This window comes from Aspergillus ochraceoroseus (assembly GCF_002846915.1).
Source record: "Aspergillus ochraceoroseus IBT 24754 chromosome Unknown P175scaffold_2, whole genome shotgun sequence".
Taxonomy (NCBI): Eukaryota; Fungi; Ascomycota; class Eurotiomycetes; order Eurotiales; family Aspergillaceae; genus Aspergillus; species Aspergillus ochraceoroseus.
In genome coordinates this window covers 2,863,329-2,882,977 of record NW_024468477.1, presented here as the reverse complement: position 1 = coordinate 2,882,977, position 19,649 = coordinate 2,863,329, and the positions used below count along the sequence as shown (strand labels likewise).

Sequence of the window (19,649 nt, the reverse complement as noted above, 5' to 3'; positions counted from 1 at the left end):
TCGTTGGATGTTTCTATCAAGTGATGATTATTTCTCCATAATAGGAACGGGGAAAAGGAGGAGGAAAAAGTGAAGGGGAAATTAATATATTTTTTTTGAACCCTTGGTGCATCGCTTTTATTCCACAGGATGCCTTCACTGGCAGAGGTGCGTTTCCCTACAGAGCTTCCCAAGTCGTGATATGGATTGGGGTTTCGATTGACGTGCAGATACAGCGCCCGCGCTCTTCGCAGGAAGCCCTTCTTCGCCTCGAGAAGGGCACAGCATCTCCTACTACCCAGCTTAATGAGGCAGCTCAAATTATCGGACTCGACCTGTCCCTTTGCGCCAGCCATCCAGAGATCAACCGAACCCCTCATCTCCCGGCCCACGCTGCCCCCAAGGAAGAATGGGTGCTGCGATGGTTGTTGAAGAAGCTGAAGTCGGGGAAAAACTATCGAATGGAGTCTGCTTCGTTTCTTCTATTGCGACAACTGATCGATTTAATCCCTCCAAAAACATTGGCTTCCACCCTCAAGGATCAAAAATTCCTCGGAATTCTCGACCATACGATCACGGACCTGACAACTGATGTGTATGCCAGTATTCAGGATGGAATGGACGACCTGCTGTTTTCCGACTCCGAATCCAGTCGTACTCTGAGTGACTCGTCACGCCCGACTGAAGGGGTTGACAAGAAGGGAACCAAGAGGAAGAGGAACAATGGGGACCATCAAGATGCGATGGATATTGACGAGCAGCCCCGGACACTGGCTTCATGTTTCTTGACCTTCATGCGTGTGCTGGACTGCTTATATAGCCTAGTCATGCTTGCTCATCAAGCATCTGGCATGAATGAAGACACCGCCAGCTCGCATCTGCGACATGCTCTCAAAGGAGAACCCCAACCGGTTGCGGTCACTCTTGGCAAATCCTTCACCCTTGCGTCCATCGCTATTACTCAGTTCCGTCGCGGACAGAAAACCACCGACTTGCAGCATTTATTTTACGTGCTTCCCGCCCTCTTCGAGCTGTGGGAATGGAGGTCCCACCGCCAAGACGACTCGGGCCAGAGCTTGAGTAATGTATGTTTTGAGAAGAGAAATTCGAGGGATCGTGACGTTTTTGCTAACGCGGACTTTCGTAGGATTCCTTTGCCGCAAATTGCTTCCAGCGTGCTCTCAGACTCCTACTCTGCGTCCGATCTACACAGCTTGATACTGACGAGAAGGCCCAAGTGCTTACCGGTGTGGAGCGTTTGATTGCTCTGCACGTTGTTCTTCCTGCGCGTGCAGACTTTTTCACTAGGGGCGGCTCGGGTATCGACTACTCCGCTAACGAGCCAGACTGGAGCTCCGTCAAACCCGTCTCGGATACCTTCAGGCCTATTCTTTGCATAGAAGAGTCCCCAGACCAGAACACCTCTAACGCAAACGCAAGCGATTCGCCAAAGAAAGAGCTTTGGAAAGCAGCTGAACTTTTGCCGGAGCTCTTTGATGTTGCGTCGCGATCCGTTCCCCGGGACACCTTCCGTCGACAAACACATGAGGCCGCCTGGTTGGAGACTTTGTTCGTTGCTGTTGCAGAGCTGGCTTTCTCTCTTGTGAAATCCGAGAATGCACCGTCATTCCTTTCCGACTTTGTGGGCATTCTGGAACAACTTTTCCGTGTGGCGCTCAGCCGCAACGTCCAATTATCTCTACACACCCTTCTTACCCACGCCGCATATACCGGCCTCCTCAAGGATGGGCTCTCGCAGGTTGAATGGGGCCTTATTGCATTGCTCATTGAGCTAGGAGTGGATATTTTCCTGCCAAACTCCGGCCTTGCGGACTCCACTAAGTATCTCAATGGTTTGTTGGAAAAGGTCATTTTGCACTGGCGCAATAGCCGGACAACGGACGGCAGCTATGAAATAATTAAGAACGGCATTATCCTCCCTTTGTTGCATGGTTTTACAGCAGCCAGAGATCTTGCGACCTTTATGGAATTGTGGTATCAGCAGTTAATCGACGTTGAAGAGGCAAGAACCCAAGACAGTAACCTAAACCTCTTCGCAGTGTGGGAAGATGACGACCTCTGCAATGCCTACAGCGAACTAATGCGGAACCCTCTAAACCAATCCCTCTGTACCGCTCAAACCCAAGCGGCAGCCACAGAAATTCGCGCTGACGCTGGCCAAATTGCCAATTCCCCTGGGGCATATGGGCAGATTGTGATCTTGGAGTCTGGCCTCAGAAAAAGAACAATTGACCTCGCGGATAAAAATGACAGCCTCGGCTCTGTAGTGGAAACCGTGATCTCAGCCCTCTCTTCAAAACAGTCCCTCAACTGGCGGTGGCGCTTGTGGAAACTAGCTCGCAATCTTCTTGCGAACAACGTGCAGAAAATTGACACCGGCATGGGTGCTACTTTGGCCAAGTTAACAGCCGTGGCTGCAAAGTCAATTCAACGCAACCACAGAGACTTGCAGAAGCTGCACACGCGGTTGGAGTGTCTTGAAATCTACCAGTTCATGCTTGTTGCCATCCAGCAGTCTCCAAGCTCTAACTATGTTGAAGAATTTTCCTCCTTGACAAGTAAAGTTGTAACCTTCACAAAGTCAATCTCGAAACAGGATTCCTTGCAATCAATGAGCTCTCCATGGAACGGCCGTTCAGACCATCTTGATTCGCCAACTGCCTTGGCTCTGGTTTATTTCCTATGTCTAGTCCGAAACCCAGATGTGTGGATTCGCATTGAATCCGATGTCCGACAATCTCTGTTCGGACATATCCTATCACTTGCGTCAGCCCAGTACCATACATCGTCGTCAAGTTTGGAGACCCCCCCACCAGGGGCTCGGTTCCTCCAGGCCTGGGCTAGTGTTGTTTGTCATGAATACCTACTTAATACTCCCAGAATCGTAACCGACCTGATTACGGTTTTGTCTGCACAACTCAAAGAAGATGTCTTGAATCGCAAGCTTTATGTTGAAAGTCTTCAGAGAATCCCCGCTCCTCTTATTACCCGCCGCCAGAGAGGCGCTTTATTAGACTTGCTGCAGGAGGTCATTGTGCAACAGGATAGCACATCCACCCTTACAGTTGGAATCCTGGCACTGATGGCCAGGCTGGCGGATATGTCCAAATCTCCAGCCGCACTGACAGGCAACTGGGAGCCCGTCTGTGATGTAGCGAAAGCAATTACTTTACAGGGAGCAGAGGTCGATCTTGAGATGATGAAAGCATTTAGGTTCCTACATCGAGCAGTCATTGCGAAGCTACTGCTTCTTTCTGAAGGCGAGCGCCGCAAGCTGTTTAAGAAGATGTACAAGAAGGTCTCAGCAAAGGCTTCCAAGTTGCAGTCCATCGATCGCAGCTCGATGGAATGCTTCTTTTTGAGAATCTCTCTCTCTCAATTTTGGCTTCATCGGGATCAACTAGCAGATGCGATAGATACCACAGAACTGCAGGCTTGTCGCGAGAAGGTCTTTGAATCAGTAGTAGCCGAAGTCCGTTCCGCCAAAGATCAGTACAAGAAGCAGCATCTGGAGGAAACCATCTCTCTTATCAAAACTTTGGACGCGCTGGAGGACTTCGAGGACCTGGCAGCAGGCCACAAGGAAGTTGGAAGGTTCCTATCCAAGATTGAGAGCTACGTCGAAAAATCTACGGAGGAGGGAGGGTCGTCATTGCGCCGGCTTATTCGGCGTCGAGTCCTGGCCACTCAAGGCTCGGCGAAAACCATCACAGTTCCTGTGGTACAATACGCCGAGTCCCTGCCGCTTCAGCAAATGTACAGTGAGGAGCAGCGGCGCTTTATTCAATCGACAAGCGAGCGCTTCCGGGCTATGTCCGCGGAGTCCTTGACCCAGGTGATTCGAGATGTCCGCCAGCTGGGATTTGTGGGCAAAAACGCTGAGTACCATCTGCTCATTGCCGGTCTGGCTGTGGCCGCGCTCTCTCCTATTGAAGACAAGGAGAGCGTTCAAGCGCAGGAGCTGTCGCTACTGTGCACCGCCGTCACCGAGTCTGTGCCACGCACCAAGTCCCTCGAACAATTTGTTCTCGCCACGGAATGCCTGGATGCTCTGCTACGCAACCAGCCACGGTCTGTCTCCCAATGGAATGTCGACAGTCTTCTTGCATGCATCGCGGTGTGCGCGTCCAAGTCAGGCCCCCGGATCAACCCAGAATTTGCCGGCACCATATATATCCGATTATGCCGGCTAATGGGTCTCCTTTTGGGTCTGCACCGTCAAAAGCTGGGAGGTCGTTTCCACCTGATCCTCCCGGCCATTCAACGGCTGCTACACTGCTTATTCGCTCGGTCTAAGAAGCGTGGCCGATCTGTACTCTCGGATAACGGATCTAGCCAACAACCATTCTGGCTTTCCCAACTCAACGCTGCGCATGCTACCCATTTCACCCGCCTTCTCACCTCCCTCTGCGACCCGACAGTCTCTGCTGTCTCTCGACCAACCCCCTGGGGTGCTGGCCAGGAGGGTCTTACCGATCAGACCAAGAAATCCAAGCGGATCGCAGGACAATACCTCCAGTACTTGATCATGGAATATGCGCAAAACTCCCTCCGCAGTTCGCTGCCCCCCGATGTGAAGGCGGCCCTCATGCCCGGTCTCTATTCGGTACTCGACGTGATGTCACGTGACACTATGCGGGCGCTGAACGCAGGGCTAGATATCTCTGGACGAGCGGTATTCAAAGCGTTGTACGATGACTATATGAAATTCGGCAAGTGGAATAAAGGCTAGTGTGGCTGGCTGAGCCTTGACCGGGACCGCGGCGTTTGTGTATGTGTGCTAGCAGAGTCAGGCGAAAGATCCCTAAATACGGACATACCCGGTTTCAATAATGATAACGAATCCTGCAATTAAGATCTAGACCAAGCTACCGTAGCAGAGGAAATGTTCCTATAGTCTGTAGGTTCCTTGGAGGACCTCGGAAGTGTAGAAAGAATTCCCGCCAGCCAATCCATAGGGACAAATTCAGTTAATTTAAGTCGATATCACGAGGTCGAAAGGCAAAAAAGGCAGCCTTCGGTATTGATTGCCCACGTGAATATCATGTGACGGGGACCTTTTCGAAGGGACCAAGAATCTTCTCAAAATTGAACTAACTCCCTGCCAGGACAAATGCATCTATCTATCTGGATGTGCATCCGGTTTCTCCAGATATCATACTCCAGATGATAGCGGATATCTTTTACTCGATCAGATCGAGTCAGCACCGCTCCAGCCAACCCGCAGATTAGATACGCCCACTGCGCTAGGCGATGTCTTTCCCCGCGGTGAATGGCTGGATCCCAGGACGCGGAGGCATATCAGTGGAGTCAGCCGAAAGAACTAGCAGCTTTGAGTGCACATCTTCAAAGGCTGATAACGGATTCCCTTACCTGTTACTCGACTGAATCGGGCAATGGAAATGATGTCGGGTGAGCTGTGTTACACCTTTCTATCTGACCTCCTACCGGTACAATGCTACATACAGGAGGGTGATAACGGGTTGCAGGACTAGTCTATTCTCCCCCCCCCCCGCGGCCCTTTGGAGGGTTGACCTGTTTCCTTATCAAACCCTGAGTGTCTCGCTAGCGGTCGAGAACGTGAATGGCTCCGTCGACATGCAGTGTGATGTTGTCCGGCGCATAATGCTATCATATCTACATTGAATATACTCTACACGGAATGTGGGTCTGATGGACTTTCTGGGGCGCAAAAGCCAATATTTAAATGATACTCGTTGAAAAAAAGGTAACAAAAGGTAAAAAAAGAAAAAGAAAGAAAGAATGATAGATATCGGGATGATTTTTATATATTGTCTTGGATTTCCTGGTTTCATTTCTCCTTAATCTTTCATCGATTTCTATTGAAGGCTCTCTCTCTCTCTCTCTCTCTCTCTATTTCGTCATCAACTGCCTCATAGTTACATCTAATTTCCATCCCACATTCGCCAGTTCGTGACCTGCTGGTTTCTCCCCCAACCTGGGGTTAATTTATTGTCCTATCTTTCTTTTCTCATACTTCTATCGTGGCTGAATATGACGGGCTTTCAACGATGGCTGAAAAAGCTGGAGGTGGAAGCAGAGCCAGGGTTGACCAGTGCCCAGTTGATGTTGACGAACAATGACTTACGACCAGGTGAGATTATCCTCAAAAAAGCGAAACCGAATCGAGAGACAGCCGTCTGATATTGATCGTGCAGTGGAAGCGGAGCGGCGTCAATGGAAGTGGTACAATTTCGTCGCCTTCTGGGTGGCAGATTCTCTCAATATTGTGAGTTTAGATCTCTTCGGAGTATTGATAAAGTACAGTGGTCACTAATACACTTGACTGAAGAACACATGGATGATTTCCTCTTCAATGATTGTCGATGGCTTGTCGTGGTGGCAGTCGTGGCTCTGCGTTTGGGCTGGATACTTCATCGCTGCGTGCTTTGTATGTCTGACCGGTCGCATTGGTGCAATCTATCATGTCTCCTTCCCCGTAGTTTGCCGATCGTCGTTCGGAGTCTGGGGCTCCTTGTGGCCAGTTTTGAACCGAACAGTCATGGCTGTGATTTGGTACGGTGTTCAGGGATACATTGGAGGTGAGTTTTGCCCGCAATGCGAACATCAGCCCAAAAAATCTAATCAATAGAACAGGCGAGTGTATAACACTGATGATTCGGGCGATTTGGCCAAGCTATCAAGACTTGCCTAATGGAATTCCTGAAGGTTCTGGTGTCACCAGTAAGGACTTTTTGAGCTTCTTCCTCTTCTGGCTGCTCTCTTTACCTGCCTTGTGGTTCCCAGTCCACAAGCTGCGCCATCTCTTCACTGTCAAGTCCATCTATTCTCCAATTGCCGCCATTTCGTTTTTTGCCTGGGCTATTTCTCGCGCTCACGGCATTGGTCCTATTGTCCACCAACCTAACACTGTTCACGGAAGCGCCTTAGCCTGGGCCGTGGTGAAGGCGATTATGAGCTGCTTGGGCAACTTTGCTACGCTTATTGTGAATGACCCCGACTTTTCTCGATTCGCGCGGAAACCCTCGGACGCTCTATGGCCCCAGCTGCTCACAATTCCCATTGGATTCGGCATCACCTCGTTTATTGGCATCATCGCTTCCTCGTCCTCTGCAGTCATTTTTGGGGGGGATCCAATCTGGAATCCTCTGGATCTTCTAGGAAACTTCCTCGAGGGTGCTAGCTCTGGGGAGCGTTTCGGTATCTTTATCATCGCCCTGGGGTTTGCTTTGGCCCAGCTGGGTACAAACATTTCTGCCAATTCGGTCTCTGCCGGCACTGATATGACGGCTTTGCTTCCCCGATACCTCAATATTCGGCGTGGTAGTTACATCTGCGCCGCTGTGGGTTTGGCAATGTGTCCGGTACGTACTGGTTCTTTCCCCACGGGGTGTCGCTGCATCTCACTAACAAAACACTTCTAGTGGAACCTTGTGTCCTCTTCCAACCAATTCACCACCTATCTGTCGGCCTATTCTATTTTCCTGTCTTCCATTGCAGGTGTTATGATCAGTGACTATTACCTTGTGCGTAAAGGATACTTGCAGATCAAGGACCTTTACAATGCCGGGGAAGACTCTGCCTACCGCTTCAGCTACGGCTTCTCTTGGCAAGCATACGCCTCGTATCTTTCCGGTATTATTATCAACATTGTTGGATTTGCCGGCGCCGTTGGACGCACGGTACCAGTAGGCGCTGAATATATTTACAATGTCAACTACTTCTCCGGCTTCATCATCTCCTCCGGCATGTATTACATTCTGACCCGTCTCTTCCCCATTCCGGCCACAAGCGACACCTGGCACGAAGTCCATGTGGATATCGACAACTTATCGGTTGCAGAGGGGCAAGACCTGGACTCGGACGACTTGCGCACCACCGGTAAGACTGTAGGCTACGACTCTACTCTAGGCTACGGCACGATGCCGGACTACAAGGGCGCAAAGGTGGGTTCTGCGAACGTTGTATAGACACGAGATGTCCATACTAACCAATACTAATATCGCTGGTTGGAGTTCTATATAATGACTTCCTATACTTTTATTTTATGATCTGAATTTCATGTATAAAGAATACCTGTGTCTAAATACTATTATTATTTAGAAGATGCGACTAGATACTCGTGCACACCTCGCAATGAGATCACGATCGGGGACCCAAAACAGCAAGCAATCTTGAGGTTATACAACTATCCAGAGAACCCACCTTCACAGTCCAATCATTCAAAGTTAACCTATTCATGCTTGACTCACAGTGAGGCTCAGCTGCATCCACACCCCTCTCTCTTTAGCGAGCTTCACTTCAAAGCTGCAAGCTTAAAACTGTCACAATTCCTTTTTCTTCTTCCTCTTCTTCTTCCTTCTTCCTTCCACATCGCTAGACATCTAGCCGTGCTTCCATCTCTCTCTTTCGACCAATTCCCCCTTCCAACTCTTTTCAGCGCCGCCACCAATCTGTAAGCTACAAAAAAAAAAAAGAAAAGAAAAGAGCCATCATCATGGCTTCCAATGCCCTTCCCCAAACCCTGCGCTCCATCACGACTACGAAAATCAAAGAACTCTCGAAACAGCGCTCTCTTTTCGAAAAACGCCGCCATGAAATTCTCACTGCCGCCTCTAACGCCTCCGACCTTCGCACCAAAGCGAGGATCCTGCTGGAGGGTGTGACAAAGCTCAAGGGCCATCCAGGTGATGCATTTGACAACGAAGATCTCGATGTCGATCACCCGGAAGGCGACGAGACGAGAGTGGAGGATGGGACGGAGCGTGCGCGACACGCCAATATCCGGCGCTTCCTGTTACAAGGGCGGTATGACCCGTCTGTTGCGGAGAGTAGCTTGAACGAGTGGATTGCGGGGCTGGAGCAGGAGCTTCAGTATATGGAACAGAGTCACGACCATGCGGCGTTCTATAGCAAGCTTGTGACGGAGTGGTTGGAGGATCTGGAAGTTGCGCCTTCAGGGTCCGTTTCTTTAGAAGAGGAAGCTGGGGCCGGCGAGGGGATGGAGAAGAAGGTGGGCCGTGCCGAGATGCACGAGCAGAGACGGACCTGGGAGGAGATCGTGTTCCGGGAGGACAGTGATGTCCAAGCGGATGAGATTCGGGCGTACTTGGAAGATTTGTTCACAAAGACGCCCCTGTCGCAACAGGCGTTGAAGGAGCTCCGGGAGAGCATCAAGTCCTTTGCCACGGGCCATTCCTCCAAGAAGACCTGGTTGACTGCCGACGACCTCGAATGGGTTTCCAACTCGCTGCTGAAGACAGATCTCCTCACAAAGGAGAAGATGGGGATTCTCAAGGAGTTGATGCGAAATCAGTCTGTTGCGCAGGAGGTTGCAGACGTGTTGAATATGCGTCTCGCTTCGCTGGATAGTTGGTGCTGGCCGGAGGAGGGCATTCCCGTGGAAATGCGCCGCCAATTGAATGGGAAGTACCGGGTTTTCATGGACGAGGATGTCCTAGATAGCCTGATGTTTCACTACCTGGGACTCAAGTGGTCTGTGACGCTGCGAAGCGCGTTTGTCACTTTCCTCGGGTCGCGCGGTTGGAAGACACGGCGTGGAACCATCCCGGAGAAGGACAAGTTGCGTCGGATGTACTTCCTTGGGGATGAGAACTCGCGAAGATGCGACCAGACCGTCAATGAATACCGCGAATCGGTGTACCGAGACGAGTACTTCATGACGCAGTTGCCTGCTTCCCTTCGCGACGGCGAGCGTGAATATGATGGCAGCGACTCTGATCCGACCGAGGAGCGTCGCAAGAACGCCCTGGACACAAAGCATGCCCTGCTACATCTCCTTCTCACGGAGTCCATCATCCACACTACCCTTCACGGGCAGTTCACTGCGGTCCAATCCGATTTCAAATGGTTTGGCCCGTCGCTCCCGCATACTACGATCATCACGGTGCTGGCCTACTTCGGTGTCCCCGAGGATTGGCTCAACTTCTTCAAAACCTTCTTGAGTGCCCCTATTAAGTTCGTTCAAGATGGGCCCGACGCCGTGCTTGTCTCGCGCGCCCGAGGAGTCCCCATGAGCCACACACTTTCCACCTTCATGAGCGAGGCGGTCCTTTTCTGCATGGACTATGCCGTGAATCAGAGTACGGACGGCTCCTATTTGTACCGGATGCACGACGACCTCTGGTTCTGGGGTCAGGAAGACACGTGTGTCAACGCGTGGACCGCAATGAACGCTTTTGCAGACGTTATGGGCCTCGAGTTTAATGAAAGCAAAACCGGCACTGTTCGACTCGACGGAGCAGCGGATGACGAAATGAGCCGCTCAGGATATAAACCGTGGGCGCATTCCACGACCACGGCCGGCAAAGATAAGGACCTCGAGCCAGTTCCCCTGCCCGACGGCGACATCCGCTGGGGGTTACTGCAGCTCGACTCCCCAAAACGCCGCTTCATCATCGACCAGGACAGGGTCACTGAACACATCACTGAGCTCCAGCGGCAACTATCCTCCTGCCGGAGCGTTTTCGCCTGGATCCAAGCATGGAACAGCTACTTTGGTCGGTTCTTCGTGAACAACCTCGCCAAACCGGCTGTTTGCTTTGGGCGCGAACACATCGACATGGCGCTCTCCACGCTTAGCCACATCGAACGCACGCTCTTCAGCAGCGGCGTCACGGATCACCTCCGCAAGATGATTGCAGAGCGATTCAACGTGCATGATCTCCCCGAGGGCCTCTTTTACTTCCCCATCGAACTGGGCGGCCTGGACCTTCTCAATCCCTACATCCCCCTTCTGGCGATGCGCGAAAACATCCGACAAACGCCGCACCGCCGCGTCCTCAAGGCCTTCCTCGAAGACTCAGCCACCTACCTCTCGGAGATGGAGTACGCTGGAAAACACGGGCCCCGGAACCCGGGAGCCTTCAATGGCAGCAGCGGCGGGGACTCTGATATCCCGGACTCCTTCCTCTCGCTAGAAGAGTACATGCGGTACGCCGAGTCCTACAGCGATGCCTTTCTTAGCGCTTACAAGGACTTGATCCGCGTGCCGGAGCAGGCCAGCGCGAACCTCACCCCGAGTATGCGCGGCAACCAGACGCTCCTAAGCGACACACGGCCGCGCAGCACGTCAGGCACGGGGGCAAACGCCGTCTCGAAAAACTGGGAAGCCATGACGCCGTACGGGCGATGGATGGCGGAATTGTACCAGGAGGGGATGGTGAAAAAGTACGGAAGTTTGGCGGCCGTGAACCGGGAGTTTGTGCCTGTTGGAGTGGTTGAGACTCTCAAGGAAGGGAAATTTCAGTGGCACGGTTGATTCCCCTAAAGTCTTAAGGGGGGGGGGGGGGGGGGCTACGAAATTATGAGGGACGACGTTATGAATTATTATATATTATATATATAATAATAATATACCTTGTACATAGTATAGTATATATATGTGGTTAAACTAGTCTAGTATTAAACGAGTTGAGAAGACTACAATATCCAAAATGATGGGTCAGGAAAGAAACGCCATCAAAACATCTTCGCATGCACACATTACACGAGAGACACATCCTCCGCTCAAATCTCCCGGTCCTCAGATCTCCTCCGGAACATGAATCACATCCTGTCCAGGCGAAAAAAAGTCAGCATCATCTGCAGCTCGTCAACGCCGAGCCCGTGCAGATTGCATAACTGTATAGACATCATCGAGGAGTCCGGTAAGTGCAAAAACAAAACAAAAAAAAATAAAATAAAATACTCCAGATCTACATGACCGTCCCTTGATTATGTAAATTAAACGGCCAACGGCATCCTCACCAAAGGCCGCTCGCTCTCTGTGCCCGCTACCAATTCCGCATTGTCGGAGCGTGTTTTTAGAGCGGGAATGGGAATCTATCTCCGGGTGCTTGCTTGCTTGCTTGCTTGCTTGCTGTGTTCTGGAATACAAAGACTCGGCGCCGTGTACTACAGTGTACATCTCTCTCTCTCTCTCTCTCTCTCATTCATTCCCGTCAGCGCAGTCTTATGTTATGATCGACGGGGCGGCATCTCAAACACCATCTGTCCCAGGTTATAGATAGATAGTTATAGCTGGCGTCAGTCGGGCTCGCTCTGAAACACCGCTCCACTGGGGGGGGGGCTCGCTGGCTGGCTGGCGGGCTGACGTGTAAGAGCCTCGCTGCAGCCTGCAGCCTGCAGCCTGTAGTTCACTATCTATCTGCACCCTGCAGTGTAATCGGTGATCGATCAGCATTCGGATCTATTCAGCCCGGGGGGAGATTGAAAATGAATTGGGAATGCAGGGTAAAAACGTAGCTTGTGGTGGTGGTGCGTGTATGTATATAGTTGCTCGGAGGCTCTCGGGAGTGCATCCTTCGGGGAGCGCGGAACAGAGCAATATCGTCGTCGGGATCGCAAGAGTATTCGCCGCTCAGCTCACGGATCTCCCTTTGTGGTTCTTCCAGGCTTGTATCTGCACTTCGTAACGGGTTGTTGGAGCCGTGGCTGGGCCGCGCAAGGAGACGCATATGTACTCTGGATCCGTTTCGTGTTGATGGAACATCTAGCAGGACTCCGTACTCCGTACCGTATAACCCCAAGTGAAAAGTGGAGAAAGCGGGAGATGGATATACGAATAGTAGTATAGGGCAACAAATGCCTCTGAAGAGTGAAGACTAAGTGAACATGTAAGAACAAATACTACTAGATAGAGAGAGGGAAAAAAAAAAAAAAAATCCTGTAAACAAGGTACAAAATTGGGGTTGTCAATATCTGGCTGTGCAACGGCACACGACCCTAACCGTGAAATGCAAGTCGCCCGCCCTCCCTGCTTGCAATGATTTTGCTGCCAGAAGAAAAGATGAGCAATTGGTTATCAATCGGCTGTGCATATTGAGGCTAGACACGTGTCGCCTACCGAGTAGCATAAGCGAATGCCGAGATAGCGCCGGCCATTGACTTGACAATAACCTGGCGACGCAGGAGGACCAAAATGGAGAGAGAGACTTTGAACAAAGTAGTCATTCGCCCTCGATTGCCGCTCTGGGACCCTTGTGATAATGATTATGCAAATGTCTTCAGGTTTGTTGGGATGCGGAGACTGGCCCACTTAGGGCCCATTCTAACCCTGTCGTGGTATTGAAACAAAGCAATTTACTTTATGACATGATGACGGGAGTAGCGGGGGGGGGTTTTTTTTTTTCTTCTTCTTTTCTTTTCTTTTTTCCCAGTCAGCTCTCATAGACTACCACTTGGCATGAGATGAGGTATTGCAACCCCACAACGAAGGCAGACAACTGCGAATCGCCATGATTCAGGTCCGTTATGAGGGAGGGTTACCCCTCAAAGGATCCGGCAAGCCCTCATGAAGACTAGATATGAGCCAATCTATTCTCGTCATTGTGTCTCAGTAAGGCTGTGCTATATTTAGGTGGAGATCAAGACGGACTCGAGGCTAACCAGGAACGATCCACGGGTGTTTATGGAGCCCTAGCAACGGGAAGGACTTGCAAAGCGAAATCGGTTTGGAAATCCTTCCGGCTCGCCGATTTACGCATGGGACGAGAGAATTGTACAGAACTGTCGTACCGAGAAGTGGATCGCTGGGTATCAGGCGATTCTCATGGGCTGGCTGAAAGAACCTGGTACGAAGCATTCTGTATCTTCAAGACAACTGATATACAGCACTCGGAGGTTACCATGACATAGAGGTATGCCGGGATTAACTAACGCTCAAACCAGAGCACCCTGCATCTCGCCCATAATTGTCCTTGGGTAAAAATGGCCCGAACGGATCAATTGCAGATAATAACGGGCCTGAATGATGATTTCACCACTCTTGCAACCTCGAGGATCACGGACTTCAAGTACAAGTAGGTGTCGGTCAGATTTCTTCGTCGTTTGGTCAAGCCAAGGTTGGATGGGAGACAACCCTTTCTCAAGAACGTCTCCGTAATTGTACGGGCCGGCACATAATTAGCCATTTTTATGACTCGAAGCAAACATCATTGCCCCGAAAAGAAAATCTTTTGGGAACGGAGTTTGCCGCGGCAGCCGGCATTACTCGTACATAAGTATACTGTCGCCACAGCAGCAGTGGGCCTAATTCCACACTCCGTGCTCATTCCATCATTTTGTTGAGCCCATTGAGCCAAGGCTAGATGTCTCAAAAATAGGATTCCGCCGTCCATAAGTCGATAGCTCGGGCGGAGTAATTGGGGTCAAGATGGTTTATACGCCGTAGTTGACATTGGTACGGTATACACTCCGAACGGAGGAACGGCTGGGGTGCTTTTCATGGAAAAGGGAGATAAAAACAAGCTGGAACTGAGAATCTGGAATCAATCAATTAAATCTATGGACGAGGTCTTCGTGGGCATTTGTCGCCGCCCTCTGTCTGTACTCTGTGTCAATAGGGAGTGAGGCAGGCTATCGACGGAATCTGACAAGCCACCACACGTTGTCACTGGTGCATTGAGAAGGTTCAAGCACCGAAGACGCATCGAAAGCGTGAAGACAGAAGGAAAATGCGGTTACCTATTTCGCAGACTGAACCGCAAGAAAAGTAAGCAGAAGTCTCTCCGGATTTCCAAGACCTTGAGATAAAGAAAATAGGATCCTGGTCCAGGAGGCGCAACGTTCCATCCAGTTGGGAACCATGTAATTTATGATCCTTGTTGTATTACAGGTATTTTTCACTATGATAAAGTATAGTGGAGAAGCTGCTCCAGGTTCGGATACAGGATACAGGATAGTAGATACACTGGAATGAGGTAATGTTGTAAGGGTTGATGATCTGTACTGTCATTACAGGAGAGCTGTCATGACAAAACACAGACCAACTGGTATCATACACTAACTACTGCATTAGATATGGGTAATCAATCTGGTAACCACAATGGTGGAAAGAAGCTTAGAGGAGTTGTTTCCCAACGAATAGTGGGGCAGAATCACTTCAGGTTGCGTGCTCTCTTCCGTCTTCTCCATGATGTCATCTATCCATCAACATATAGGATACAAACAGAGCGGGGGATCGTTCCTATGCGAGATCCCCAGCGAGGGAAAACCGCGATGGAAGGCTTGGAAGCTGTCAAGAGTGGGTCAGCCAATGAAAGGGTCCAATTTGCAGGTGGTTTCAAGGAGGAATTTCCGCGGCTTCTTGGCATTTCATTTCCCAAGTTTACTCGGAGTCACGTATCGTAAGGTAAGCGGCGCCTAAGGCCACTGCTTTTCCTTTGTTCGAAGTTAGCGACGTCTTGACCGCCAAATGAGAGGAACTTTCCAATGAGTCAGTCACCCTTGTGATTTGGTGCAGAGAACCTCCACCACAACAATATTAATTAGGTCCCTGCTCTATGGAGTGAGTCTACTTGCCTACCGTCTCAGTATTAGTGCACATCAGCAGGGTAACTAGCACTAACACTCAATTGTCATCTCAAGGACTAGCCGGGTTTGCCGGCGCGAATAAGAGAATACGCTTCTGGTCACGGGTTCATCAATTTGACCTCGAAAATCCGGTGAAATAGAAACCAATGCACATCGATCTTTCTGGTATGTTGGAGAGCTCTTAACCAAAGCCCGATACCTAAATTTCGAAGCCTGGGAGGAAGAGGACGACTGGCGGTGGAACACCTGGCCTAAATTACTGTCCTTTATTTATCGGTCCATTTTTATTTTATCTCGTTTGATTTCTCTCCTTCGTCATGATTATTATCAGCGGATTAGGAGGGGTAATTTTGCGCTTAGCCCACTCTTGCATACCTCTTTCGACAACCTCAGGCCGCGTCTGCACATAAACACCTGGGCAAGTACCTACATTATACTACTAGGTGCTAGGTATCAGCAAGTCATCACCAAAGTGGTAGTTAATGCATGCCGCCTAAGCTTTACTACCCCTCTCTTATCACCGCTTGCCGTGTCGCCTCGGACAACGGCGATTTGCTAACCGCTTGATAGGGAAGATGCACGACGAGGTAGTCGTGCGGAGCTGGGACGTAAGTCATTCGGCAAGCAACAAATTGCAGCTTTGCCCTTGCGTCATATGTAAACGGGTGAGACATTTTGGGGGTAGTGGTACATATGTCTGCTGTCTGTCCGTCCCCATGGATGCTTCATGTCCTGCCAGTATTACATCCCAATATTCCGCCACAGCCGCGACGCGACGTCAATCTCCTGCTGGAATATGTATGCGCATGTATTTGGACATGATCCTGTTCAGCACCTATCGCGAGAATGAGATCGTGCTTTTACACACCCAATAACAACCCCCTCGACAAGTCAAGGGCGTAAGATTGGTTTTCGGTGCACTGAATGATAAAATGAGGCGCACAGCGTAAGATAGGCGGCTGGCTTTGATGCACAGCCTTGCCGGACATTGGATACTTAAGGTTGGTTTAAATAATCAATCTAATCACGCCTTGTTTCGTGGAACTGTAAAAGAACCTTCCATACACATCCTGGAGTATTGAATCCGGTGACCTAGCATGGCGCCGATAATTTGTCTTTGCCCACAATTATAGAGGCTGTTGGTATCATGACACGATCCAGGCAGGGGTAGAATAGAATACCAATCCCTCTTAGATCTAATCTTGGTGATAAAATTAGTATACATACAGATATTAAATCCACCCCACATCAGAGAAGATACGAATGCGCACATTGAATTACCTGGGTGTCCCGGAGGGGTGTGAAACATCTGTGATCATTGGGATTGACCTGGGATTTATCGCACCACAGGGAAACACACGACCCGATGGAGGTCGAGAAGCGACTGAGATAGATTCACGCTGCTATAGCAGTTAAGAGATAGGAGTGAAGTTGTACCTGGCTTACGTGGGTGCGGGGTTGACAGACATTTTGCAGGTGACCTGATGGGTGCCTCTGCCTTTGCCTCTTGCTCAGGGATTGACAATGCATAAACCCCAAACGGTCGCATTGTCAATACTTCACCTTGGTGACAGGTGCCTTGACGCGATATCACTGCAATCGTCAGGATTTAACTCGCCATACGGAGTACAATCTTGGTAAATAGCAGGGATGATGACGATGACGACCTATTGATGGCTTGTAATACACCCCCTGTACGGAGTAATCTGGTGGTGTACTAAGTATGCATGTCCTGCCCATAGAACCCGGGGCTTTGCTTTCATACAGAGGAATCCCCTTTCGTCATCCGCGTCGTCTTCTGCTTAACGCCGTAAATCACAATAATGGCAGAGAGAATGACACCCAATAGACAGCCAAGCAGTGTTCAAGCACACGGGTTGCAGTGATGCAGCAAAGGCAAGGCAAAATTTAGTCGTCAGGAACTCGTCCTTCAGTTGCTCACGATGGAGCCATGAAGGAACGACGGTGGTATGATTGCCTAGGATCTGCTAATTAGTGGTCAAGATCATGGTTTCAAGTGCCTTACCGCTTCATAGTGGCGGTGATCTTTGCCTGTATCCCGCGTTGTTTCCACCCCTTTTCTATACATACAGACTCCCTTCCCAAACCGCCCCAATTGTTGCATCACTGCCACAGGTCCCCAGCCTCACCACCAATCCTGGCGCCCCTTTGGTGTAGAATTTACCCCGCGTTTTGATTCCTTTCTCTGACTCTCCAGTCGGACGAGTCACCCAACAAATCCCTTCCTGTTGTCGTGTGATTACCAGCTGGAATTCTTTCCGTTCTTTTCCGTTTTTGCTTGGCATACTTCATCATCTATTATTGCACTTCAAGGCTCAACCCCAGCAGGGTCGCATGGGAGACCAGAGAAATACTTCAATTGGATACGCCTGAGTACCTAGGTAGGTAGGTATGAAGGACAGCCCTTTCATCCCGCCGGGTCGCTCTTCCAAGCTTTTTCCCTCTTGGACCCTGAAGATCCCACCACAGGCGTCATCATGAATTGCGAGGCCCTGTCACCCCGGACAATTGTCAATTGTTACGGAATTGTTACTTGGTAGTCACTTTTTGAAACCCTTCCCACCGGCGGTAACAGCTGGTTGTCTAGGTATAACCCGGATGGGGACCTTGGAAGAAGCCAATCGCTACCGGACGCACGACGTTCAAAATATTGAAGAGCGGCAACATCCGTCCGTCCTTTGCGTCCGGTCCTTGAAATTTCCCCCTTTCTTTCCTTGTTTTTTTTTTTTTTTTTCTGACGAGTACAAAGTCTTGGGATTCGATCCAATAGTTAAAAGTTCCTAGTGAGGGGCATTGTGCCGTGGAATGTGTATGGATAACACTCCTCTGTACGGATATGGCTCCATGGCTGACCGTCAGGTGACACGCACGCAAAGATCAGCCCTGTATGGCTATGGCGTATGTCTGTTTGTGCATACGAGTAGGTTCAAGGTTGTCATTAGAGGCATCAAGTATTGATGGCGTGCATCGTTAGGCTGTATTATTAAGTGGTTTCGTTGGCAAGAAACAGGGATCCGGTATTCATTGGGACTAAAAAGGACAAAGGTAAAGAGGACCCAATACGTACCCCCAGGAAAACCCTGTTCTGTGTGAGATTGGGGGAAAAAAAAAAATTAAGAGAGAGATTTTTTTTTTTGAGAGCAAATATTCCGCATGAATATGGAAGCATGAACCTTGGGTCCGTACCTACTACCTAGTAGTATACTCATGGATCTCTTTATCCTTAGCATTCCCGCTCGAGTGTACTCCGTAGCCTGTATAGAGTTTACTCAAAGAAGAACGGAAGAGTTTACAGAATTATGATTGACACAGATTTTCTAGTTAATAGCTCACTAATTATTAGATTTACTATTAGTGTTACAGAGTATGGAGTACTGGATATAACATGAAGACTTATCACGAAGCCGCTATTTCTTTGACCACAAGACACCTGCCAATTAGATAGATAAACCATTAGCCAGCAACAACAGCAATTTGAAAAAAAAAAAAACCCTGAAACATACTACCTCTCAAGGCATGATTGACCAATAAAAGAGTCAATCTGATGCGTTAATGATCCCACTTGATCGCTGGTAGACAAATGATAATGCTTTATCAGGTAATCAGCTAGTAATTCCGCGGCTCTTTGCGTTGCAAGTTCCGATCTAACATGTCCAATAGGAGATAATAGGAAACGAGAGTGGCTCCAGGTGAGATCCATGGATGTGTGTGATGGCAAGGACAGGGCCACGCTTTGAAGAGATAATCATGCCTATGGAGATAGTAGGTAGAAGGAGATTCTAGAAATGATATGATTAGCCCTTGTAACTTGGGCCGCCATTTTTGGGGGAAGGATGAGATGTGTTGTTACCACCCCATTTTTTCATTCAACCTTGTTAAGAAGAGTCCCTAGCAACGTAGCAACAGCCCAGTTGACTAGACTGCCATCATCGATCAGGATCTCATATATCGTTTCTCGACCTGATGTGAGTCACGACAGTATATAGTAGAGGCAATCTCCCTCTGGGGTTGGATCTTTAATCACAATCACTCCCATCTTCATATCTTGGAAGAAAAAGTTCAAGACTGGCCTGGTTATATCAGTTAGCTCTATCTGTATTCCAAGGTTATCAACACCATCTTCTCTTCTACCTTTGGCTCGAACACCACCACCACTGCCACTCTCATCTTGACCTGACGTGATTATCATCATTACCTATTTTTTTGGCAGTTTGGCGCAATAGCCTCAAAGAAACAACTGAAAAGTATATTATTCAGAGCATCAACAGGGCTCACCTGTTAGGATCGTGAGAGCCCCAGAAAGAAAGGAA

The 19,649-nt window shown here is 49.6% G+C and overlaps 5 protein-coding genes across 5 annotated transcripts; 4 read left to right on the top strand and 1 right to left on the bottom strand.

Annotated features, from left to right (window-relative positions):
- The first annotated feature begins 20 nt into the window (after positions 1 to 20).
- On the top strand, positions 21 to 5,021 carry P175DRAFT_0515086 (ribosome biogenesis protein URB2). Its single transcript, XM_040898837.1, has 3 exons — positions 21 to 147; positions 216 to 1,064; positions 1,127 to 5,021. The coding sequence occupies exons 1-3, from the start codon at positions 130 to 132 to the stop codon at positions 4,730 to 4,732; spliced, it is 4,473 nt and encodes a 1,490-aa protein (XP_040754527.1). The 5' UTR covers positions 21 to 129; the 3' UTR covers positions 4,733 to 5,021.
- Positions 5,022 to 6,015: 994 nt separating this feature from the next.
- Positions 6,016 to 7,952, top strand: P175DRAFT_0431335 (nucleobase cation symporter-1 family protein; the record flags this gene model as incomplete). The annotated part of the gene is made up of 5 exons (XM_040893480.1): positions 6,016 to 6,115; positions 6,180 to 6,250; positions 6,314 to 6,563; positions 6,619 to 7,346; positions 7,407 to 7,952. 5 exons carry the CDS (start codon positions 6,016 to 6,018, stop codon positions 7,950 to 7,952), a joined length of 1,695 nt encoding a protein of 564 aa, XP_040754526.1.
- A 527-nt stretch (positions 7,953 to 8,479) lies between these two features.
- On the top strand, positions 8,480 to 11,263 carry P175DRAFT_0491529 (uncharacterized protein; the record flags this gene model as incomplete). The annotated part of the gene is made up of 1 exon (XM_040895844.1): positions 8,480 to 11,263. One exon carries the CDS (start codon positions 8,480 to 8,482, stop codon positions 11,261 to 11,263), a length of 2,784 nt encoding a protein of 927 aa, XP_040754525.1.
- A 232-nt stretch (positions 11,264 to 11,495) lies between these two features.
- P175DRAFT_0159393 (uncharacterized protein) lies at positions 11,496 to 12,071 on the bottom strand. Its single transcript, XM_040892472.1, has one exon. The coding sequence runs from the start codon at positions 11,909 to 11,911 to the stop codon at positions 11,597 to 11,599; it is 315 nt and encodes a 104-aa protein (XP_040754524.1). The 5' UTR covers positions 11,912 to 12,071; the 3' UTR covers positions 11,496 to 11,596.
- An 854-nt stretch (positions 12,072 to 12,925) lies between these two features.
- On the top strand, positions 12,926 to 13,809 carry P175DRAFT_0530228 (uncharacterized protein; the record flags this gene model as incomplete). Its single annotated transcript, XM_040899766.1, has 3 exons — positions 12,926 to 13,014; positions 13,344 to 13,626; positions 13,675 to 13,809. 3 exons carry the CDS (start codon positions 12,926 to 12,928, stop codon positions 13,807 to 13,809), a joined length of 507 nt encoding a protein of 168 aa, XP_040754523.1.
- Positions 13,810 to 19,649: the final 5,840 nt, after the last annotated feature.

What these genes read in the sequence shown, in the direction of transcription:
- P175DRAFT_0515086 (XM_040898837.1), top strand. An exon ending in CGGGCCAGAGCTTGAGTAAT is followed by an intron (nt 1,065 to 1,126) that starts GTATGTTTTGAG and finishes GGACTTTCGTAG; the next exon opens with GATTCCTTTGCCGCAAATTG.
- P175DRAFT_0159393 (XM_040892472.1), bottom strand. Translation starts at nt 11,911, where the DNA reads ATGTACACTGTAGTACACGGCGCCGAGTCTTTGTATTCCAGAACACAG.